Source organism: Alosa sapidissima, chromosome 4 (genome assembly GCF_018492685.1).
Source record: "Alosa sapidissima isolate fAloSap1 chromosome 4, fAloSap1.pri, whole genome shotgun sequence".
Lineage (NCBI taxonomy): Eukaryota > Metazoa > Chordata > Actinopteri > Clupeiformes > Clupeidae > Alosa > Alosa sapidissima.
Window position 1 is genome coordinate 13,151,140 of NC_055960.1, and position 24,983 is coordinate 13,176,122.

Below are 24,983 nucleotides of genomic sequence, written 5' to 3' on the forward strand. Positions count from 1 at the left end.
CACAGCTGCTCTAATGCCCTTCAAACAAAATAATGGATTTGACATACAGTTTGGCACTTTAGGATCATTAACACAATCCATATGCCATAATGAGCCTACAAAATATGTCAAAGTGTAAATATACACATTTTGACATGACATTTCATAAATATGAAACCGTATCAGTTTTACCTTCAGCTAATTATCCACAGTTCTAGATTTAGTGCAATAATCCAAAATGAGGATATAGTCAATACTGCAACAGAGAGAGAGAGAGAGAGAGAGAGAGAGAGAGAGAGAGAGAGAGAGAGAGAGAGAGAGAGAAATACAGAAACAGAAATACTTTAATTGAATGTCAAAACAATGGTATAGCGTCAGGAGTATATTTAAGATAATGTAATCAAACTGTAAAAGCACACAGTGTACATGACATCAGAACAGTGCAAATGATTATTACTCTACAAGAGCTGATTGTAAAATATTTTGTCTTTGGTTATCAGAAGTAGGATTTAAAACTATAGTGCCTTGTTTTTTGACCACACAAATCGCAGATAACATCTTCTCTCTCTCTCTCTTTTCCTCTCCCTCTCTCTCTCTCTCTCTCACACACACACACAAGCACACACACACGCACGCATGCACACACACACACACACACACACACACACACACACACACTCTCTCTCTCTCTCTCTGAAAACAAAGGCTAGGTGCATGGTCAGTTCTGATGGTCAGCCATTCACTATGAGCTGGCTGATGTGTGTGGGGAGGGTGTAGAGGATGAGGAAGAGGAAGAGGGTCAGGATAGCCAGGATGACCAGAGCAATGATGTACTTCTTGTACTTCTTCCAGATGAAGAACACAAAGGTCTTCATGGGGTTCACAAACCAGTTGAAAGATGTCTTGGGTCGACTGAAAGCAAGAGAGATAGGGAGAGACACAGAAACAAAGAAACTTGCTTACTGATAGATCCATAGCAGAGTCTTGTCCTGGACTCAAAATAAATAAGAAGTATTGATAAAAAGTCATTGTGTCAGTATACTGTATTTTTTAATTATGTCATTGAAATTAATTCATTATTTAATATTTAATTTTATTTTATTTAAATGTTTTAATTTAGATTTGATGTTTATCTCCATATACAATCACATGTCAGTCACATATACCATAACTAGCAATAATGGTGCTGTTCAGTCTAATAAACATAACAAAGCAAAGTGATCAGCTGTGCTCTGGCGGGGGCTAACCATGCTCTTTCGGGGGCTGCCGTGGCCTACTGGTTAGCGCTTCGGACTTGTAACCGGAGGGTTGCCGGTTCGAACCTCGACCAGTAGGAACGGCTGAAGTGCCCTTGAGCAAAGCACCTAACCCCTCACTGCTCCCCGAACGCCGCTGTTGTTGCAGGCAGCTCACTGCGTTGGGATTAGTGTGTGCTTCACCTCACTGTGTTCACTGTGTGCTGAGTGTGTTTCACTAATTCACGGATTAGGATAAATGCAGAGACCAAATTTCCCTCACGGGATCAAAAGAGTATATATACTATATATATATATATACTTATACATAGTACATCCCGGTGTGAGAGATGTGACTCCTGACGCAGGTTGAAAAGTCAGTGTGTGTGAGCCTCTGGGTTTGTCAGTGTGTGTGAGCCTGTGGGTTTGTCAGTGTGTGTGTGGGTCTTACTTCGGCTTCTCCAGCGGTTCTGGCTCCTTACGAGCTTTGCCCACAGGGTTCTTCTCCGCATCCTCCACAGTGACCAGCTGGAATTCTGCCTCCACTTTCCCCTGTATAAAACAAATGCAAACTGCAATTCCACATCTGACTACAATTCCCAGGATGCATCACAATCTTCACCATGCACACAGTTGGGGGGTGTGGGTAAACTGTGCAAAAAAAGGTGTCAAGATAACTTCATTTACCATAAGCAGGAAAGTATTTCCACTGCTGTCCACAAACTGGAGATCCTCCGGCTTCATCTTGCTGCGTTTACTCCCCTTCTTCTTTTTCTTCTTCTTCTTTTTCCTCTCCTCCTCCGCCTCCCTCTCCTCCCGCTCGATGTCCTCCTGGCTCTTGAGCTTGATGAGGGGCCACCAGCCCTTCATCCTTTTGCTGCGGAAGATGGAGAAGCGAGGCGTGGCTTTGTCCTTCGCCATCTTGACGCTGCACTGCTCGGAGGACTTTGCCGCCCGCACCATGTCGTTCAGACGCAGCTCGATGGAACCTGGTGTCAGGAGAGCAGGTGGGAGAGAGCCCTGTAAAACAGCGTGTCATTTCCATTGATTGGGGACTAGTGATCCCCAGAATTAAGCTATTTCTCCCTGTTAGTAATAGCCATTGTAATCATATTCATGAATTGTATGTATTGTGCTTGTATATGTATTTGTGCTTCCTGTGGGACTACAGATGTAAATCAGCCCAAGGCTAACTCTGGCGCAATGCATAATGGTTACATTTATGTTTTAATTGCACACTGTCCCTTACAAATAAAATTGAAATTGAATTGAATTGAATATTCTTATTTCTAAAGGAAGATTGCAAGTTAAGCATATATTTAGATATATCAGTGTTGAGCTTGCAGAGATGACACATTGCAGTTTGTAATAGTAGTGCTATGACATTTTGAAAAGATTGTACATTCTGCAATTATCTTTACAATTCCACTTGATTGATCTTGACAATGCCCACATTTTGAGGTTTTCAGTAGGGTATTCTCATTTTCAACTGTTGTACTTGATGGGTGTTTTTTTCCTCTGTGGGATGGGTTGATAGGAAAGAGCAGAGGGGAGGTTCATCTTCAACATCTCAAAGAAATCCATACCATTGGTGTGTCAAATAATTACTTCAAAGAGGACCTTAATAAAAAGGTGCATTTAATGCTTGTCAGGAAACAAACATAAAAGTCTTACAAACATTTTTTTCACAGCCTTAATCCAACAAAGGAATATATTTGTTTTTTACCATGCTCTTACCTTTGAAATTTACAAGGACTTTGTACAACATTTTTTAACGGATTAGCTGCTTCTTTCTTTTTATGTCTTTTTTTGGCGGATTTTTGTTTTGTTTCATTTATGTGCATTAATTTTCTCTAAAATTGAAAGCTGCACCTTGTCATTTGTAGCCAGAAACGGTTTGTGGCAAGACACTTGGGTTAATGAAAATCTCATCTGGTCTAACTGACATTGTTCCTCCTCTTCTCATCGCTCAGACAATTGAGACCACAGGTCCCCACATATGAACGATCATGAACTGTAGCCTTGCCTCAGGTATTGTGCCAAAGAGCTTCAAACATGCCGTTGTGCAGCTGTTGATTAAAAAACCCAATCTAGACACTTCAATCCTATCTAACTACAGACCTATCTCAAAACTCCCGTTCTTATCTAAAGTTTTAGAAAAACTTGTGCTTCAACATAGTCTTTTCTTGATACACATGGTATCATGGAACCTCTGCAATCTGGTTTTAAAGACCTCCACAGTACGGAGTCAGCCCTTCTGAAAGTTTTTAATGATCTGCTGCTAGCCACTGATTCTGGAGATTCTGTTATTCTCATCCTCCTTGATCTCACCGCTCCTTTTGATACTGTTGATCATGATATTTTAATCTCCCGTCTAGAGCACTGTGTTGGTATCAGAGGCACTGCTCTTGAATGGTTTAAATCCTACCTAGCCGACAGAAGTTTCTCTGTCTGCCTGGATGGATCTGTATCCCCCTCTGCGCCTCTTCCTTGTGGTGTTCCTCAAGGGTCTATTCTGGGGCCTATACTGTTCTCATTATACATGCTCCCCTTGGGATCCATCCTCAGAAAATATAACATCTCCTTCCACTGCTACTGTATGCGGATGACACACAGATCTACATGCCCCTGAAACATAACGACCCCCAATCTTTTAAACTTTTATTAGCTTGTCTAGAGGACATCAAAGCCTGGATGGCTTTACATTTTTTAAATTTTAATGAAAATAAAACTGAGGTCATAGTCTTTCGGCCCAGTGCTGCTTGTGGCACACAAGGTGACTTAGGCCCCCTTGAGCCATTTACTAAAGATACTGTAAAAAACCTTGGTGTAATGTTAGACTGTAATTTTAAAATGGAGAAACAGATAAACACAGTAGTAAGATCTAGCTTCTTCCAGTTAAGGCTTTTATCCAAGGTTAAGCCTTTCTTATCCCTCAAAAACTTTGAGATGGCTATTCATGCTTTTATTTCTTCCCGCCTAGATTACTGCAACGCCCTGTATGTGGGCATTAGCTGTTCCTCTTTGTCCCGCCTTCAACTTGTTCAGAACGCTGCAGCCCGCCTTCTAACCAAAACACGAAGGTGTGAGCATATTACACCAGTGCTTGCAGCCCTTCACTGGCTCCCTGTCCGTTTTAGAATACATTTTAAAGTTCTTTTATTTGTTTTTAAATCTTTACATGGTCTGGCCCCACTGTACATAGCAGATCTCCTGAAGGTGCAGACATCCTCTAGGGCTTCTAGGTCTGCTGACCAACTCCGGCTGGTTGTGCCTCGTTCTAGGCTAAAGAGCAGAGGGGACCGGGCTTTTGCAGTGATTGCACCAAAGCTCTGGAACGAGCTGCCCCAATATACGCCTGGCTCCCTCCTTGAGTGTTTTTAAATCTCACCTAAAAACCCATTTTTATGCCCTGGCGTTTAACACAGTCTGATTGTCTTATGTATTTATTTGTTTGTTTGCCTGTAAATATTGTTATCCTCACTTTTTGTTGTCTTTTTTGTTGTCTACCAAGTCGTACTAATTTGCCTGTCCAGCACTTTGGTCAGCTGTTGTTGTTTTTAAAGTGCTTTATAAATAAACGTGACTTGACTTGACGTGACTAATGGTACAGATTGAAATGTATATTTGTTCATAGATTTGGATAAAAAGATCTGGTAAATTAATAAATGTAAACGCAACATGTAATGAAGAGATGACAGAGGAGGGAGGGGATCCTGAGGAGGATGCCGTGAAGATGGACATTGTCTATCTCAGACTCATGAAACCTGCCCAGATCGCTGACTGCCAGAGCTTGTGACGGGATCCTCTCAGAGCAAAACAGACAGTAGTGGCGTGCAGTGCTCTGAGCTGCCGAACGTGATGAGAGTGCCCTCACCACAAACTCCTGAGGCGAGGGCTTTGAGTGAGCCCTTCTGATGGCTCAAAAGCATCAGGGAAAAAACATGTTCCATTAATGGGATTCCTCTTGGTTTAAACCTAGTGCAGCGGACTTGGGATGCACACACACTATAGTCATCTTTTTTCCATTTATTGGACTATTTCTATTAATAGAGAGTAGAATAAACTGGAATTGCATCTGTAGAGACTAAGACACTAACCACTGTGAATCATTATTTATTCTCCCATTTTCAAACTTTACCTCTCCCATGTTCTGTCCCTGTAAGTTTAGAATATTCACTCTCTGAATGGTATGTGGTATATGAATGAAAAAATATATAATTTAAAGGTGAGCTCAACCTGATCTACTGGTAAATTCAATTTCAATTCAATTTATTGTTATTTATAGTACAATATCACTATCTATTTATTTATATTGTTATTTATAGTACAATATCACTATCAACAAAAGGTAACAATACACTACAGTTCTCACCTAAGAAGTCATTGGCCGCAATGCGGTCATAGTCCCACACCTGCAGCACGAGTACAGGGGGCTGCCGGTACTCTGACTCTTCCAGGGAGAAGAAGGACTCCTTCTTCTTGTAGGTGATCTCTTTCTCAGTGGGCAGGTAGTCGAAGTGGAAAACGAAGCGCCAGTTAAAGTTGCCCTCACCCGTCAGGGAGTTAAAGTGCACATCAGTCTCCTGCTTCTCATCCTCCAGCCCTTTAACCCACCTACACAAATCACACTCACAGAATTACTATGTAATTCACACACACGGTAATGTACACACAATAGCACACTTTTTTTTTTTGTGAGGGGCTTTTTATGCCTTTAATTAGATAGGATAGTGGAGATTGACAGGAAGTAAGTGGGAGAGAGAGTCGGGGTGGGATCCGGAAAGGACCACGGGGCAGGAATCGAACCCGGGTCGCCGGCGTACGGTGCAGGTGCCCCAGCCAGTCGCGCCACTGCTGGGGCCACAATAGCACACTTTTACACAGAAACACATCCATTCATACATGAACAGATGTACAGTAAGTACAGTGATTATAGTGGGTGTGGTGGAGCAGAGGAAGCATCACCACTTCCTGTCAATTCCCAAATGCACCGTTGAGAGTTTGTGTCAGAACACAAATACCTTGTGTGTGTGTGTGTGTGTGTGTGTGTGTGAGCGTGTGTGTGTGTGTGTGTGTGTGTGTGTGTGTGTGTGGTGTATCTCTAGTGTATGCCTCTGAGTGGTACCTACCCTTTGACATAAATGTCACTGGAGGGCTCCCCGGTGAAGGGGTTCACGTCATCCAGCACCACATCGTCCGTGTTCCAGATGATGACCCTCAGCTCATAGCTGATGGTGAGCAGCACAGAAATACATGGTGAGAGCAACACAGAACCTCTACTGGGCCACAACATACAGTACAGCAACATTCAACCCCAGTCAGTCTGCTCTGAGACACCAACAACACAGGGGTGTTTGTTTATGTGGAAAATACGATGTGGAAATTAAATCACATAAGCAGATAAAAGCTTTTTTTTTAGAGCTAATGTACTGCTACAGATGACTCACCTTATGGGGAGTCTAGGTTTGATATTGACCGGTGGAGGAGCAGGTACATCCACAGGGAACATATCCACCCACATGTGCACATGACCCTACAAAAACATAAACAACATCAACGGAGTCGGACAAGTAGGCGGCATCAGAGAAGAGGTGGTGCCTAGAGGAAACTTAGATCTTCCAATGCTAATCTTTTAATTGTAGCCAAAGTGGAGAAGTTGCTTTTATCCATTATGCACCAAGGCTATGGAACACCCTGCCTCTGTACATCAAACAGGCGAGTTCAGTGAATATCTTTAAAAAAGACCTGAAAACATACCTATATATGAGAGCTTTTAGTTAACTCATTTTATCTTGTAGACTACTTTTTCTGATTATTCTACATTTGACTGCTGCTATAAGAGCAGCAGCAAGCCAAAAGCAGATGGGGTCCCACTAGGGGGTTTAGTGTTAAGGCTGTAGGGGGTTAAGTGTTAAGGCTGCCAGTTTTCCAGTTGTTGTGTTCCTTAAACGTCTGTATATAAATTCATATAATCACAACAAATACTAGGAACATACTAAGGACATGACCGCTGTATTTCTAAAGTATTTCTGATATTACTTGTTATGTTAATATGTTGCTGATCGGATCATAAACGGCCACAGCAACGAAGCAACGAAGAGGAATGACTGAAGAACTTACAGGAAATTGTTGGTATTTGTGGGGGCCCGCAACAAGGGCTTGCGGTTTGTAGAGTTATTTAAGCATTTGTTAGCAAAGCCTATATATATACTACTGCAACAACTTGCTGCATTAGCCTCAAAATGTATTATTATCATTATTATTATTATTATTTTCTTCTCTATTATTGTGTTAAATGTTCCAAATGTAAAGCACTTTGAGCTGCATTCTGTGTATGAAATGTGCTATACAAATAAAGCTTATTATAGTTTCTAGACCTCTAGTTTGTTTTCATGAGAAATGTTTCCTAAAGAGAGAGCAGGGTCCTGTGGATTTGACGTACATTTGTTTTGACATTCCACTGGTTTTATTATTCACCACTGCAGCCACAGTTACGCAGCCTGAGTCTCATCCATTTCTATTAAGCACAAAAAAATACTTAAAACTTTGCTCAGTGACCTATAATCACCCACAGCTCTGCCTAGAACTCTGCAAAAATGAAAGAAAGAAATCTGTGAGACAGAAATGCCAGAACTGCCAGCCTTGGAGAGTGACTAAAACGAATAGAATCAGGAGGGGTAATGTTCAGCACTCATTGCCTGGCCCTCACCTGTGCCAACTATTTATCATTCTGTTTAAATTAAGGCTGAGATGATCTAGCTGCTTGACACAGATGTCCTGGGAACCTTGAGGAGAACTGACTTAGGCATTATCATTAGCATTGCATAAGCATATGCTGAAAATGCATGCATTACCTTTGCAAGTACCTAGTCAAGATATCATCTAGGGGCCTCTTTAGTACAAAGAACAGTGAACGTGCAATAACTGGCATCATTCAGAGCATACAGACCCTTTCAATTGCAAATAAACATGAGTTCCTAAGGCATATCCGGTGGCACCATAAACTACATTGAGCTAATAGTAACTTGGCAACAAACAACATTTTAAAAACAAGTTTCAAAGTCGACATTTTGTACCACATTACGCTAAAGTCAGATTCATTTTCATTTCAAAGTATCTGCTGTGGTTTTGAACATTTCAACCGGAAATCCTTTGTGAAAGGGTCTATACAGGGCATTGAGACATTGTTAGAGAAACCAGTCCAACAGCTCTGTGACAAGAGGGATTATAACCCTCCACCCCAATCTAAAACAATGTAAAAGAGCAAAAGCTGGGGGCGCTGTGGCGCAGCAGGCTACAGCGCCCATACCATGTACGGGTCCGAATGCCCACGGGGACACAGGTTCGAATCCGACCTGCAGTCATTTCCCGATCCCACCCCATCTCTCTCTCCCACTTGCTTCCTGTCTCACTCTCCACTGTCCTGTCCAAATAAAGGCAAACAAGCCCAAAAATATACTTTAAAAAAGCTTTTTATCATTTGCATTTGTCATATTTGTGGGTTGATCCATACTGGTGAAAGGTTTTCAGTTATGGCAGTTTTGAAATGCAACACAAATTTCTGAATGAAATCAATGCACAACATGTACTATCTCAGTGATGTCCATACACAATTTAAATTGATCCTGAGCATAAGCGTTTGGGGACAGTTAGTCTACGCCCTGCAAACACAGCAGAGAGTACAATGACATTATGCTGCTTTCGATTATCAATTGTACATTTTAGAGTGAAATGCTCCAGCTACTAGCTAAGTTCACTCTAGGTTCAGGCTGTAGAAAAATCAATGGCCCCAATCATGACTGCTTTATAATGTGTACCAAAAGCATACCAAGGGTAGATGAACTTGGTTTACAGAAAAACAACAATCTGCAGCTATTGAGCTAGTCTTCTTTTATTATTATTAATAATGAATGATGCTTAATAACCATAACCATATATCATAACCATACTGAGCATTTGCATCAACACATGACCTTTATGGTGGTCAGTGAAATGCACCACAGCAGGCATCATCTAGGGCACCTATGCTATAAATGGGTGGTAGCTTGGGGCATTACTCAGGGGTAGTGGCAGTAGAGGGAAATGTCATTGTAGTAGGAAATAAATGTACAATCTCTAAAAAGTACTCATCAGTATTTATTGCCAGCCATCTACAGAAGATTTGCTAATTAATACATTTCTCAGGCCAGAGGTAAAGTTACACGAATCTAGTAAAAAAAATGTTTTGACAATGTTTTGAATAACTTTCAAAGTCTTTTCTCTGAAAAAGAAATCAGACTCTGTGTGAACCTCAGAACTGAGGGGGAGGTAGCGTCAGGGGCCAGCCTCACCTGGGGCAGGCCGGGTTTGTCGGGGTTGAGGAGGGAGCGGACCTCAACGTGCTCGGGCACCAGGGGGCACGCCGTCACGCAGAACTCACGCATCTCGCCCCAGCGGTGCAGCACGCTCAGGGCCTTGTGCTCATCCAGCTCGTTCAGGTCCTCCTCCGTCTTCTTGTTCTTCTTCAGCAGCTCTGTGGGGGGTGTAAGAGGGAGATGACCGCTGCTTAAAATAGAAGCATTGCGTGTGTGCGTGTGTGTGTGTGTGTGTGTGTGTGTGTGTTCGTGTATGTGCCTGAGGCTCTACATCTGGGTCTAACCATGTCTCTGAATTACACACTGCAGCTTTCTCATGTTATATGGAGGATAATAATGCATTTCCAATGGAGGGGATATTCCAGGAAATTGAATGTGTAAGTACCATGCATGTACCTTCCATGGTGTTTAGTTGCTAAACAGCTTGGCGCAACCAATAGAGTGTGGTAGCAGTTTAAAAAATAAGGCACTCATATCTATGTTGATCTGTGTTGGGAATACCAGCAGCTTTGGCTCTAGAAGAAAGAGAGAGAGAGAGACAGAGAGAGAGGGGGAGAGAGAGAGAGAGATAGAGCGATAGAAAGATAGAGGGGGAGAGAGAAAGAGAGATCTACACACCCTCAGGGATAGCCTCTGGGGGGACTTTGAATATCTTGTTCAGCACTTTGATTTCTGAATCCCGGTATTCCGGCGAAGGGATCTCATTTTTGCGGCACAGCTCAGCCAGGACTGCCGACGGCTTCTTGACGTCCCGCCACTGATTGTAGCCATCCCTGTGAGCAGCAGAGCACAGAGGCTGTGTGTGTGTGTGTGTGTGTGTGTGTGTATGCAGCCTCATTTCTCCAGTACTAATATGGTCTCAAGTCTAATATGGTAGGAGGCTCTATTAAATACACACATATTGAGTGACGAAAGGAGAGATATGCATCGTTGAAAGATGTTCATTAACAGACATTGTAGAAAATATATGCCACTTACTGTAATTGATGGTCTATGCAAGATGAAAAATGTTGAATTGCTCAAGTGTATAATCTTTAAATTACCACTCAGCGATATGAACAACTACTTGAGAACCATGGACCAATCACAAGCTAACCTTGTATGTCTTACAAGTGAGAGATCAGTGCTATTGAGACTTTTGTTGTTCCTATTTCTTTCTATAAATGTCAATTGGTTGTGCACAGCCATTGGTTTGTCAAGGTCAGTTGCGACTCACTTGTCATAATAGAGCGCTATACCACAGCCGGCTCGGTGTTGGCTATAGAAGCGGTTCTCAAGATCGATGCGTGTTTCTCCAATCAGGTCGTCCGACCCCACCAGGTCATGGTCATACACTATAAGAGTGAGTTCCGTTTCCAAAGGGAAAGACACGTTCAGCTCGAACACTCTACAACGATACAAAACACACACACACACACACACACACACACACACACACACACACACACACACACACACACACACACACACACACACACACACACACACACACACACACACACACACACAGCATAGAAGGAGGATGGGATCACGTATGATACATGTATATAAAAAATACTGTGTCCTACAACAGGACTGTATTAACTCCAACATCAACAGGTTCACCACCCTCGAACAGATTAACACTTTCCCTAATCAGAAGCCATGGATGAAAAGTGAGGTCTGACTCGCCTTCAGATCAGGTGATGCTCAGATCTATAGCTCATCCGGGGCTAACTCGAAGAGGGACATCAAAAAGGCCAAGCACAAGCACAAGCACAAGCTAAGGATCGAGGATTACTTCAAGAAAAACTTTGACCCCCGACACATGAGGCAAGGCATCCAGGCAATCACAGACTACAAACCACCACTACCTCCTTGTCTGAGTAGCTGAACCACTTCTATGGCCACTTTGACAGGGACAAGAAGGAGGTGGCCATCAAGGTTGTGGTCTCTCCCCCACTCTCCCCCTCTGACGTGTGTGGCACTGAGAAGCACTAATTCAAGTAAGGCTGCTGGTCCTTATGGCATTCCCGGGCGCATCCTGAGGGCCTGTGCTGTGCAGCTGACTGAGGTTTGGACTGACATATTCAACCTGTCACTAGCCCAAGCAGCTAGTGCCGCATGTTTTAAAACCACCTCCATTGTTCCGGTGCCAAAACGCTCCAGAAGTGGCACTGCCCTATCCCACCCATAACATTCTATTTATATTTACAAAATGTACATACTGCAACTACACTTAAACATACCCATATTCTACTGCTCTCAAAATGGTAATGCTATCATACTGTAGACTACACTCCATAGTCAACTGTACATATCTGTCTATATACTGTTCATACTGCACATATTTTTACTACTCTTATAATGTTACTTTTAATACACTGTAAATACTGTACATATCTGTCAATGTTTTTCATACTGCATATCCATATTTGTTCTGCTCTTATGATGTTACTGTTAATACACTGACTGCACATATCCTTACTGTAAACCATGCCACTTGCTTAACTGTATACTACTGTCTACACTGCACTATATGTCACATACTGTTTATAATGCACTACCTATCTATACTGTTCACATTGTACTTTTCTGCTTTTTGCACTGGTTAGATGCTAACTGCATTTTGTTATCTCTGAACTTGTACTCTGCACAATGACATTACATGACATTACATTTGGCTGAGGCATTTTTAGCCAAAGCGACTAACAACAAACAGTAAACAGTTTAAGCTTTAACAAAGCATGACAATGAATTTGAACATAATTTAATCTAATCTAAGGAATTTAATCTTCAAAATCCCCTTACATAAAAAAAATTCAAATTAAACTTGTTTACATTTTTCTATATATTTATTTCAGAATATTTTCACAATATTACTCACTCTCCAAACACGGGGTTGAGCTGTTTGGGGATGTAGCGTTCCTTGCTGTCCATTTGCTGTTGTCCCACCTTCACCACCACATAGGGGTCAGCCTTACCGTTGGGGTCAGTCGGGGCCAGGTTAGTGGCCTAGGGGTTTCAGGGAAGAGTAGAATACAGGAAAGACCATGTACAACATAAAATAAGATAAGATTTGTAGCTCAGTAAACGTGCTGTGTCAATTAAGAAGAAAACAGTAGATAAGTATAAGTATATACTCTTTTGATCCTGTGAGGGAAATTTGGTCTCTGCATTTATCCCAATCCGTGAATTAGTGAAACACACTCTAGCACACAGTGAACACACAGTGAGGTGAAGCACACACTAATCCTAACAGCGGCGCTCGGGGAGCAGTGAGGTTATAAGTCCGAAGCGCTAACCAGTAGGTCACGGCTGCCCCCTCACAGAAAATCTCATTCGGGTATTCACTGTACATTCTGAACAACTGGGACCATATTTACCACAAAAAAAAAACATTTTAAAAAGCCACATCCATAACTGGTTTAATACCACCTGTTTAGAGTAATGTGGCAGAAAGAGGTGAAGGCTAAACTTGATGTTAGGTTAGTGCACCTTGACCACATAAACTCTCACGAGGACTTTCATGGGAGCGTTTTTAGGAACACCACTGGTGATGCGGCAGTCGTCATCCTCATCCTCCTTAGAAATGGGGTAAATCAGGAATGAGCCCTGCAGAATGCAAACACACACACACACACACACAAACACACACAGAGGCACACACACACAGAGGCACACACACCAGGCATACAATAGAAGTCAATAACTACATCACACAATTATGCAGTTATGTAATGATGTTATATTATTTGTTTTTAATTCAATTGAGAAATGTCGTTGAAAAACATTAAATCTCATCTCAATCGCATCATTGTCCACCTTATACTTTCCCATGGTCCTCTCACTCTCGTCCTCCTCCTCCTCATCAAAATTGGACTTGCCCTTGTAGATGGGGAAGATGTGCAGCCAGTCCATGAACTGACTGAACTCATTCTCCAGCTCAGACTTGTACAGCTGTGTGGGGTGAGAAGAAGAGGCCCTACGGTCATCAATACTGGCCCGTGCTCCTTTACAGGGGCGGCATCGGAAGGGACATTACGGCCAGAGACAAATGGGCACCTGGAGGGTGGCGATCATTTTCCGCTTGGGCTTTGGTGGTTCGATTTCAATCACCATGGCGTCATCGTCCTCAGCATCCAGGGTGGATATGTTGAGGTTGCCTCCTTCTGTGGAATAAAATATGAAATTGTCTGTGTGTGTGTGTGTGTGTCTGGTGTGTGTGTGTGTGTTTGTTTGTGTGTGTGTGTGTGTGTGTGTGTGTGTGTGTGTACGCACACGCCCACCCAGAGGCCCCTAGCACACAGCTTGCAACACGCCTGACTAATCGCTTGGAGAGCACAAGGGAGGCGTTTAACGCCACGTTGTGGCTGAGTGACTGAGAGTTTGGGCTTCCATTGGGGCTATCACGTTAAAAATAATCCTACTTTAGGACAGATTAAATCTATGGGCCGTTTAAACTTTGCAAAGCACCATGGGTGTATGAAACCCTCAATAAGCTCAGCAGGTTAGTCTCAGCAGAACAAAAATAACAGTGAAATACCTTTATAATCATTAAAAAAATACATTTTGCTTTGAGAGACTCAAAGAACACTTTGGGAGACCAGGCAAGGTGTTTTGTCTCTGTCCATGTGTTTTGTTGACATGTTGTTTAATCATTCAATTAAGACATTCTATGTGAAATACATTGTTTTGTTAAAATGCTAAACAGAGTTTAGATTGTAAGATTGTAAAGAATATATGTGCATTTTTTGTATGTACGGCATGAGTGATTGCGTTTTGGAGTCATCGTCAGAAGTCATGAGTACCCAACAATTGTGGGCACTCACTTCTGTGTCGTACCTGCTTCCTGCTGGTCCTCTAAGTCTTCTAAGTCCTTCTCCTCCTAAAAATCAGAAACAGTGCTATCTGTACAGTTCCATCTTCTTGATCTGAATGTACGAATTGTTTCTCTTTAATGTATAAATTCAGACACAAATTTGAAACAGATCAAACCAGCCCATTTGATTGGCCAGTCTCACTTGTTTTTCAAGCTCTGCCAGTGATGCGTAGTATTTGGACCACCAATCAAGCTCCTCTTTCTCTGGCTCCTCCTCTTCAAGCTCCTCCTCTTTCTTCCTCACCTTCTTCAGAGGAGCCTGGAGGAATTTGAAAAATGCATAAGATTAAACTCCACCTCAGGGAAAATAAATGCATATAGGGGTTCATTTTCACTCAGATGCTACACTGTATGCGGTTAACAGTAATGACTTCAAGGTATTTAATACATCATCCGTGTCATATAAAAGGCCATAACAGGCTGGACTAGAGTGGATGCTAAAGTCACTGCCGTTCATTCAGCAAAACAATCACACAGGATGATTCTCCTATTTAGGAGTCAACCAGCTCAGTGTAATGACTGTGGATGTGCATATGTTTAGTTTCATTTGCCGCAAAGTCAGTGCAGATGAAAAGGGGAACGACATGGCCATATATGGGAATGAGAAGTGATCACAACCAATGAGAACAGATGGCAGGCAAATTATTTTCTGGAATTATTGTAGGACATAGTGTAGCACTCAAAATGGAAGACTGGGACAAAGGGAAGGAGAGAGAAAGAAACAGAGAGAGAGAGGAAATGTGTGTGTAGGGGAAACAGTCGTGGCAGCCGTGGCCTACTGGTTAGTGCTTCAGACTTGTGACCGGAGGGTTGCTGGTTCGAACCCCGACCAGTAGGCACAGCTGAAGTGCCCTTGAGCAAGGCATCTAACCCCTCACTGCTCCCCGAGCGCCGCTGTTGTTGCAGGCAGCTCACTGCGCCGGGATTAGTGTGTGCTTTACCTCACTATGTGCTGAGTGTGTTTCACTAATTCATGGATTGGGATAAATGCAGAGACCAAATTTCCCTCACGGGATCAAAAAAGTATATATACTTATACTTAACAGAAGAGATATAAGGGTAGAGAGAAATAGAGAGAAAAGGTTACAGAGAAGACAAGAATGTGTCCAAGGTCGAAAGGCTCCTATTACTCAGATGGAAGGAGATCCTGCTGAGCACCCAGTGTTTAATTAAACCACTGCGCCATCCGGCACGACTGCTACAAACCATGTGTGTGTGTGTGTGTGTGTGTGTGTGTGTGTGCCAATGTACATGTGCATCTGTTTGTGTATGCATGTAGCATGCATGAGTGTGAGTGTGAGTGTGTGTGTGTGTGTGTGTGTATGTGTGAGCTATGGCTCAAGCCCATCACATGTGCACCACACCCCCTAATCAGTGGCTCAACAAGGCTAAGAGGTGGCACTCCACTCTGCCGGGGATCACAGACACAGCCAAGGAGGCTGGAGCGTGCAAGCGGCGCGCTAAATGGCACCAGGCAGCCTGACGCTGCGTGAGTGTATGGCAGCCTCTCATTACACACCACTGCAGATGGAGAGGGAGCCAGCTGCCTCCACACCACCTCCACACAGACAGCTCTGAACATTCATATGACCTGTGCTGTTTAAAGGTGCTCTAATCGATGGTATGTGTTTTTTAGGCTAAAACATTTTATGTCACTTGCTGCAAACATCACCTAACCAACCTCTAGCTGTCTGTGTCCTGAATACACTGTAAAAAAACGCTATCTCTGTGGACAGCCCAGGCTCCAAAAACGGCAACAAAAACAACCTGGGCAAACCTAGCCCATAAAAACATAACAAACTGTTCCAGCAAATCACAGACGAGATGCGCGTTTAGGAGAGTTTCAATTGCACGGGAGCAGCACGGGAGGGAGGGGGAGAAAGTAGCAAGCTAGCTCTCTGTTTTGTTTGAAAGTCAACTGAAGTGACGTTACCCAGCATCGCTTAGAGCACCTTTAACAGTAATGAAGACCTAATGAGAGCAAGAGTGGAGTGGATAGATGAACTGTGTGTTAAGGAATACATCTGCAGTGGGTGTCTGGGCGGCTGGCTGTGTGTGTGGGGAGATGGGGTGGCAGACGGATTTTGTATTCTTAGTTTTTTTCTACACCATTTGATTGTTACTTTCATGCATGTTGCAGACTCTTATTTTACATGTCTGGTAAATAGTGCTAATTAAAATAAATAAACTAATAAAAAAAATACATCTGTGTTGCTGAGGTATGAAGTACTGAAGTGAGTTAGGGTCTGATTCTCACAGTGTGGTTTACATCATGGCTTGTATGTTTGAGATAAAAGCAGAACTTTGAGGAATAGACCTCAGTATTGGAAAAATTCACAGCAGAGACAGGACGTTTTCATGTTGAAAGATGCTAATAGCTTGGAGTAGAAGTATGCTAGACACATTCACACATTTGCACTGTTCAGGCAATGTCACATAGGACCCTTATAGGATGGAGCTAAAGCAACCCAGCTGTCTCTTGACTTTGCCCCACAGGATTTGTAAAACATCTACACTTCCATACTGAGCCGAGGTGGATCAGCTCTCTGAGGTGTTTGCGGTTAGAGTAAAGGCAGTAGGCAGTAAAGACGAAACTAGGGGTGTCACACAGCACGTGGTCTGACTACACATCACACATCTGACTAAAAAGAAACTCACCATGACCAAGTTAAGGGGGTTGATGGGGATTTTGGAGGCCTTCAGGGGAAGTCCACCCAGATCCATGTTTATCACAGCATGGAGAGGTGTAGAAGCCTTCTTGGGAGGCTTCCTCTCTATAAAGACACATATAACAACAACATGACCAACAAACAATCCTCAAAATGAGAACACATACATTTTGACCCTACACTATAGGGTTGCGTATACATCACAGATTTGGCCCTTTTTTGTGTTTACCCACAGTGAAATGTTTCATATATCTAAATTTGCGCCATTGTATCATGCTACATATTTTCCCAGAGTCATTCTTAAATCTCAATCCTCAGAAATACAGTCTTTGTTTCTAGTGGTACCATTACTAGCTGTTATTTCAAGAACAGCATGCGAAGACATCATTTCTGTTGCAGCAGAACATGCTTGGGATGCTTTACTCTCTGTATTTGACCTAAATATGTACATACTTCTAATGAAAATATGTTTTCCCCGAGTGACAAAAGTGCTTTGGATAACCAGCTGCATCTCACAAAATAATTTGCATAGCATGGCAATTTACACAACCACAGTGGAGTGGTTTATCACAGTTCCACACATTGAAGAACTCACATTTCCCTTACTCAGATCTCTCTCTCTCTCTCTCTCTCTCTCTCTCTCTCTCTCTCTCTCTCACACACACACACGCGCACACACATACACACACACAGACTCTCTCTCTCTCTCTCTCTCTCTCTATCTAAAGCAAAAGTAAGCTTCTGCTTACAAGTCAAACATGCATTCTCAAAACCAGCAGAAACCAGATGGGCAAGGGCCAGGGCAGAGACCCTGACCCACCCACACAGCCGTGGTCTTCCTCACCAGGGGGTTCGGGCTCGTCCTCCTCTTCCTCCCTCCACTCCTCCAGGTCTCGGGGGGCAAAGTGCATGAGGCTCTGAACCACATGGGTGCCCACCAACACCAGCCGTCCGAACGCCCGCTGCTCCATCACGAAGATGGTGAGCGGAGGGTGCAGATACACCAGCTCGGGCAGCTCCTAGGGCACACACATACAAAAACACACACACACACACCACACATAAAGACATTCTTAGGGGGGATGGGAGGACAATACAGGGAGAGATGGAGGACTATGAGTCAATATGGGGACAATACACAGACATACAAGGACACTGAGATCATTGGCCAAATGCAGATCAATGTGGGCATTCAAGAATAAATACAAACAAGAAATAATATGAGGACAATAACAGAAAAACGATCATCACACCAAGGCCATGAAAAATTGAGGAACAATATAGAGAGTGGAAAAAACATTGTGTTACACAAGATTTACTTGTGAAATGCTATTCTATGGTTATGCAGTACACACAGGGTATTTTCACAAACCAGCTGACTTACCATCATTATTAAAGGTGTTATTATTAAAGTTTCAGGTATTTTTGGTGACTGTAGCGCTCCCCCTAGAGTTGCGATATATTTATATTTTACTCTGCTGTTGTAAATAACATACTTCTCCTGGCTAGTTCCCCCTGTACACAATGAAAATGCTTTTGTTGTGGAGGTGAAGGATCTCCAAAGAGCTATATCTACTGACAAGGTAATGTTTCACAATTCTCGGAAGATGTCTTTAGGTCGACTATTCTTCAAGTTGCATGGCTGGTTCTCTTATTAGCGACTCTCTACGGCTATGCTGTATGGCTAAGCTAGGTGAACGATTCCCCTATTACAAGTTTGTTTACCATCAATAATGAGATAATGATAATGATAATGAGACACTGTGCAAGTGAATAAACAAATAAAACTACAAGGCATGTGGGACAGAGAGTGTGAGAGAGAGAATGCATGATGGTTGAAGCAACGACACAAAGAACTCAAGGCATGGATCAGGACCGAGAAAAAGGCTTTATCTGACAAGCATAACTGAATATTTAGGAGAACATTTTGACGAGTTTTCTTTTCAGCTTGTTCAACGTGAGTCTGGAGTCTGGTGTGTCCTGCTTCAGAAACTGTCAAACTATATGTCTGAAATCAAGAAGTCAGGTATGCAAAGATACATTTACATTTATGCATAAAAACACCCCCCCCCAAGGCACTGTACAAACTGTGAAGTAGAATGGTCACAAACAACAGGCTCTCTCACCACATCAAAGCGCTTGACCATCTCGGTGAAGTTGGGATTGAGTTTGTAGCTCTCGATTTCCTCTGACTCTATCATCTGTCCCGCACACTCAATCCGCACCTGGGGCTTCTCCACTTCAAACAGATTCACCCGCTTCAAATCCCGCAGGCCCCAATACAGCACCTACACACACACACACACACACACACACACACATACATAACCTCTACATATAGACACAGAACCAATAAAACTACATTCAATGCAAGCACATGATGTGGATCAATGCCATTTCATCCTCTAAAGATCTATACTCAGCATAACAATGCATCCATGACTTCGGAGATTGCATTACACCATTTTAGAGCACAGAAAGTAATATCTGAGACGGCTAAATAAATTTCATGTTTGAGGGACTTTGCTGAAACAGGGTTTTGTTTTATGCACTTAATTACTTAAGGTGCAGAAAAATCATTACCGGTTCCAGTATCAAACGGCACCACAAACAAATGCACTGAGCCAACACACCCAACAAAATAACAACATGTCACTCAACCAGATCATCCCAGTGTGCAACAGCACCAAGATATACAGACAGAGCAGTGATACTTATGGGCTGCCATTCAGGAAATACAGTATGCCTACTGGCTTTGTACAAATGCATTGGACTTGGTCTGTTATGCACTAGGCTGCATATATTGAAACCAGGCTGGAACTGAATGGCACCCCATAGATAGTTTCTTTGTCAAGTAAACCTGCAGCTTGACAAAGCCCTGCAGCCAGGTGAAGTCACTGCAGCCGGGTGAAAGCCCTGTGACCAGGTGAAGTCACTGCTTAGCTTTCTCTCTCACCTCAATCCTGAAATTGCGCAGCACAGGTCGCACGCCCTCTGGGATGACGTAAAACCTCTCCCCCGCCAGGTACTCTGGCTCTCGGGGATCCACATCCGCCGGAAGGGAAGGCTGCAGGCGTAAACACATACATACACACACGCATGTGCGCACACACACACACACACGCACACACACACACACACACGCGCACACACACGCACACACACACACGCACACACACGCGCGCACACACACACGCGCACACACACACACACACACACACACACACAAAAGGTTATTTTTGTTATGAAGTGTGAATGGCTCTCATACGGTCTTCACTCTTCCACCGTAGAGTCTGCTTGCTGCTTTTCCTTTCAGTCTGCTTGCTGCTTTTCCTTTCATGTTTTTTTTTTGTGTGCTGCTGTTAAGCACCTTGTATTTCTACTTGCATGAAAGGCGCTATTGACTGATTGCTTCATAAATGATGGTGCTACTTGCTAGCTGCATTGCTAAGCAATGGTTAAATGGCTGGCTTTTGGCTAAAGGTGAAGAATCTGTCTTTTTCAGGTCTCGTGGTGACAACACCAATAATTGTGAGACCGCCCTTATTGATTTAGTCTGGGATTCTGGAGCAAGAGTGAGATGAAAATGTAGAAGTAGAAAGAAAGAAAGAAAGAAGGAAAGAAAGAAAGAAAGACAAGAAGGAAAGAAAGAAAGAAAGACAAGAAGGAAAGAAAGATAGGGGATGGATTGCAAGTCTGTGGAAGCTTGGGGGTCACTTCTGCAAAGCTCACATCATTTATCTCAATATAGAAACAGAGACAGAAAAATAGTGTTTATGTGTGTGTGTGTATGTGTGTGTGTGAGAGAGAGAGAGAGAAAGAAAGATAGGAGGGAGAGAGAGAAAGAGAGAGAGAGAGAGAGAAGAGAGAAGTAAAAAGTTAACAGTGATTTAAAAGGTCAGTGGATAGAAAGAGAGCAAAGACAGACATAGAGAAGGACAGACAGAGAGAGATAGAGAGTGAGAGATAGAGAGATAGAGATAGAGGATGACTACTAGCACTGGGCTGCCCTCCAGGAGAGGTCTCTCACCTCACCGAAGCTGGCGTAATCCAGCTCGATAAGCTCGAAGGCCGCCAGCAGCTCGCCCGCCTTCACCTTGCCCTTGCTGATGTCGAAGAACTGCAGCATGGGCTTTTTGTAGGGCTCCTCCACGTACTTGAGCTCCGGACTGGCAAACGCCCGTCCCAGAGACTGGGGACTGCCCTATGGGGGGCATTTCAAAAGAAGGGTGTGCGTGAGTGAGGGTGTGAGAGCATGTGTGTGTAAGAGAGAGAGAGAGTGTATGTGTGTGTGTGTATATATATATATATATATATATATATATATATATATATATATATATATATATATATATATATATATATATATATATATATATTTACAGCCACACACTTTCTGTCTTTATATATAATACTGTATATATATTGCATTCATATTGTGAATCTGTGTAAAATGTGTTGAGGTTGTGTATTAAATACATTGCAAAAGCGGACTGTGTTGCTTTGCCATTTAAACATGTGTGCATGTGTGTGGTGCTTTGTAGTCTTGCCCAAGGTCTTCCTGAGTACCTTCTGTTGGCATTAAAACAAGATATGGGTCTATATGTCAAACCGAGTGTATGTGATGCATGTGTATTCAATACCGCTAGGCCATGTGATGACATTTCAACAAAGGACTATAATTCAGAGATAGAGAGAGAGAGAGAGAGAGAGGGAGAGGTGAGAGTGTGCATGTGTGTGTGTGTGTGTGTGTGTGTTGAAAGAGTGTGCATGTGTGTGTGTGTGTGTGTGTGTGTGTGTTGAATGAGAGTGTTGTGTGGATTTGGTGAACGGTAGGAGAAGTAATACCCACTGTAAATGCATGAGCGATCATACGATAGCAGTGTAAACACATTGACCTCTCATTCTCACAAAATAAAGGTATTATGTATTGCATTCAAATAAAGCAGCCATTGGAGTCTTCACTCGGGGATATGATAAGGGCTCACCAGTTTGTTGTAGTCGTAAAGGTTGATAATGACCACTGGAGGATCATCTCTGAAGTCGGCCTTACTGCCCTCCATCAAGATCTGGTCAAACAGCAGCAGCTCGCTCCATGTGGGGGACAGAGTCGCCTCGATCACCTGCACAACCAGAGACCAGAGGTTAGAGTGTACTGTATGTCTACTCGCCAAAGGCACAATATGGGACTTTATGAATGGGTGCTTATGAGAGAGAGAATGGGAGAGGAAGAAAAAAAGACCAAAGGGGAAGAGAGAGATAGACAGATAGATAGAGAAAGACAGACAATATGGCGTGCTTGTAGGGGGTTAAGGGTTAAGGCTGCCAGTTTTCCGGTCGTTGTGTTCCTTAAATGTCTGTATATAAATTCATATAATCACAACAAATACTAAAAACATACTAAGGACATGACCGCTGTATTGCTTGGTATACAATATATGCTGCTGATCGGATCATAAACGGCTACAGCAACGAAGCAACGAAGAGGAATGACTAAAGAACTTACAGGAAATTGTTGGTATTTGTAGGGGCCAGCAACAAGGGCTTGCGGTTTGTAGAGTTATTTAAGCATTTCTTAGCAAAACCTATAAATATACTACCACACCAACTTGCTGTGTTAGCCTCAAAATGTATTATTATCATTATTATTATTATTATTATTATTATTTTCTTCTCTATTATTGTGTTAAATGTTCCAAATGTGAAGCACTTTCATCTGTATTCTGTGTATGAAAGGTGCTATACAAATAAAGCTTATTATTATTATTATTATTATTATTATTATTATTAAAGAAAGAGAGACAGAGAGCGAAAGAGAGAAATGTTACTCCTTCTTAACGTGCTAAGCCATGTTGTTAAACATACAGTATGTCAACATAAAGAACAGAAGGATAGAAATGCTACTACTGAAGTCCAACAAATGATTCTTCTGAAGAAAGAGATGACGTGTGTGTGTGTGTGTGTGTGTGTGTGTGTGTGTGTGTGTGTGTGTGTGTGTGTGTGTGCTGGTTGCATTATATACAAATCCTTATAAGAACAATGTGTACAAAGCAATGTGTAGTCAATTCAATTTAGATTCAAGCCACACAAGGGAATCCGTGCTGAGTTGTTTATTTAACTAAAAAAAAACAATGTTCGTCATCATTGTCTTGTTTGAAAGTATAATGATGTGATTTTCATTTTATTGATATTCACTGAAACAATGTTATGGGATCTGACCTTTTCTGAAATGGAATTAATTTCAATCAAACTGTATTGACTTCAAAGAGATAGTTTTTGTGCCGTTGTGCCGTTTGTGTGGGGTGAATGCAGGGATCCTAAAGCTTTTAACTACAGACCTGTGTGTGTGTGTGTGTGTGTGTGTGTGTGTGTGTGTGTGCGCGTGTGTTTGTGTGTATGTGTGTGTGTCAATGTGTGTGTATGTGCGTGTGTGTGTATGTGTGTGTGTGTCAATGTGTGTGTGCGTGCGTGTGCGTGTGTGTGTGTGTGTATGTATGTGTGTGTGTGTGTGTGTGTGTGTGTGTGTGTGTGTATGTGCGTGTGTGTGTATGTGTGTCAATGTGTGTGTGCGTGCGTGTGTGTGTATGTGTGTGTGTGTCAATGTGTGTGTGTGTCAATGTGTGTGTGTGTGTGTGTGTGTGTGTGTGTGTGTGTGTGTCAATGTGTGTGTATGTGCGTGTGTGTGTATGTGTGTGTGTGTGTCAATGTGTGTGTGCGTGCGTGTGTGTGTATGTGTGTGTGTTTCAATGTGTGTGTGCGTGCGTGTGTGTGTGTGTGCACATCTGTTTGCATATCTGTGTTTACAAGCATGAGCGAGCATGCAAGGGTAATGAGCGTAAACTCACCCTGGTGACCTGGCACTGAGTGGAGAACACCACTTTGGTGAAGGGGTCGGAGAGGCCGTTGTCGTCCGCTGCGATGATGCCTCGTGCCTGGTAGATGTGAGCCCTCAGCTGGAAGTAGCGACTGTCTGGAGGATCAGAGTGTGGGCGTGATGGAGCCACATTATCACTATGTGGCTAATCACAATATCACATTAATGACAATATCATAACGTCATGATACTGCGCATCAATATTGTGTAATATTGTGATCTGCCTATCATCGTGATCATCCTATCACCATGATCAGCCTATCAAAAGCTGACTTTATGTCCCAAGGTTGGTACGGTTGTAATCTCATAAGTATAAGATTACAAGGTTATGATTAAAGCCTACTTTGACTTTTTGCGTAGCAGCCACTGTCTTTTTTTTTTTTTGTCACTGTCTTTATGAGTTTAAACAGCGCTTGGAAAAGGACTAACTGAATGTGAACCTATACCATGTGAGTGATGGCCTTCTTTATATCTACCTGGAGATCTACCTTCAGGCTGAAAATAATGCAGATTGGGGCAAAGGTATATTCTCCTCACAAATGTATGAAAAGCAGGAAAAAAAATTCCTTGGAGCCAAAGCTCCAAAGCCATTTTACAAATTTGAATGAAACCGTATGCTATATAAATGTAAATGTGTTGCTAATGCGCCCCGTGCCGTAAATGACTTTGGATAACACTCTCAGATAAATCTGTTGACGTCAATGTGATGTGTCAGGCAGGCTAGCACTGAAGTTCCAGGACAGGGAGGGAAAAATGCACAGAATCAGTCTGACAGAGTCCGTTAGTGTAACATGGAGGATGGGCTGAGGGCATAGGCTACCTTCCACAGCCAGCTTGCTGGGGGGCATGTTGGCAGGGATGGGCGTGCCAGAGATGGCTTCCTCATGCACGGGCCGGAACTCCTCTGGCAGGCTGCTCACGCAGTTCTTGGCGTATTTGGTGACACCGAGCCACAGGTACGTCTCCAGTTTGGCAAACACCTCGCCGACAGGAGCTCCTGGTGTCTGC

At 42.8% G+C, this 24,983-nt stretch overlaps 1 protein-coding gene across 1 annotated transcript in view; it reads right to left on the reverse strand.

Annotated features, from left to right (window-relative positions):
• Positions 1-311: 311 nt before the first annotated feature.
• fer1l4 (fer-1 like family member 4) overlaps positions 312-24,983 on the reverse strand; it is a 43,570-nt gene continuing 18,898 nt past the window's right edge. Inside the window, exons 24-46 of the mRNA XM_042089115.1 lie at positions 24,796-24,979; positions 23,947-24,071; positions 22,090-22,224; positions 21,132-21,305; positions 20,058-20,168; positions 19,228-19,389; positions 17,946-18,120; positions 17,091-17,206; positions 14,575-14,691; positions 14,396-14,438; positions 13,616-13,722; positions 13,376-13,510; positions 13,049-13,165; positions 12,438-12,565; positions 10,788-10,958; positions 10,190-10,344; positions 9,548-9,729; positions 6,665-6,750; positions 6,347-6,445; positions 5,590-5,831; positions 1,902-2,203; positions 1,666-1,766; positions 312-891 (exon numbers count right to left, since the gene is read on the reverse strand). Coding sequence (XP_041945049.1) covers positions 711-891; positions 1,666-1,766; positions 1,902-2,203; positions 5,590-5,831; positions 6,347-6,445; positions 6,665-6,750; positions 9,548-9,729; positions 10,190-10,344; positions 10,788-10,958; positions 12,438-12,565; positions 13,049-13,165; positions 13,376-13,510; positions 13,616-13,722; positions 14,396-14,438; positions 14,575-14,691; positions 17,091-17,206; positions 17,946-18,120; positions 19,228-19,389; positions 20,058-20,168; positions 21,132-21,305; positions 22,090-22,224; positions 23,947-24,071; positions 24,796-24,979 — 3,348 coding nt within the window. The 3' untranslated portion in view covers positions 312-710. The remainder of the gene's footprint in view (positions 892-1,665; positions 1,767-1,901; positions 2,204-5,589; positions 5,832-6,346; positions 6,446-6,664; positions 6,751-9,547; positions 9,730-10,189; positions 10,345-10,787; positions 10,959-12,437; positions 12,566-13,048; positions 13,166-13,375; positions 13,511-13,615; positions 13,723-14,395; positions 14,439-14,574; positions 14,692-17,090; positions 17,207-17,945; positions 18,121-19,227; positions 19,390-20,057; positions 20,169-21,131; positions 21,306-22,089; positions 22,225-23,946; positions 24,072-24,795; positions 24,980-24,983) is intronic.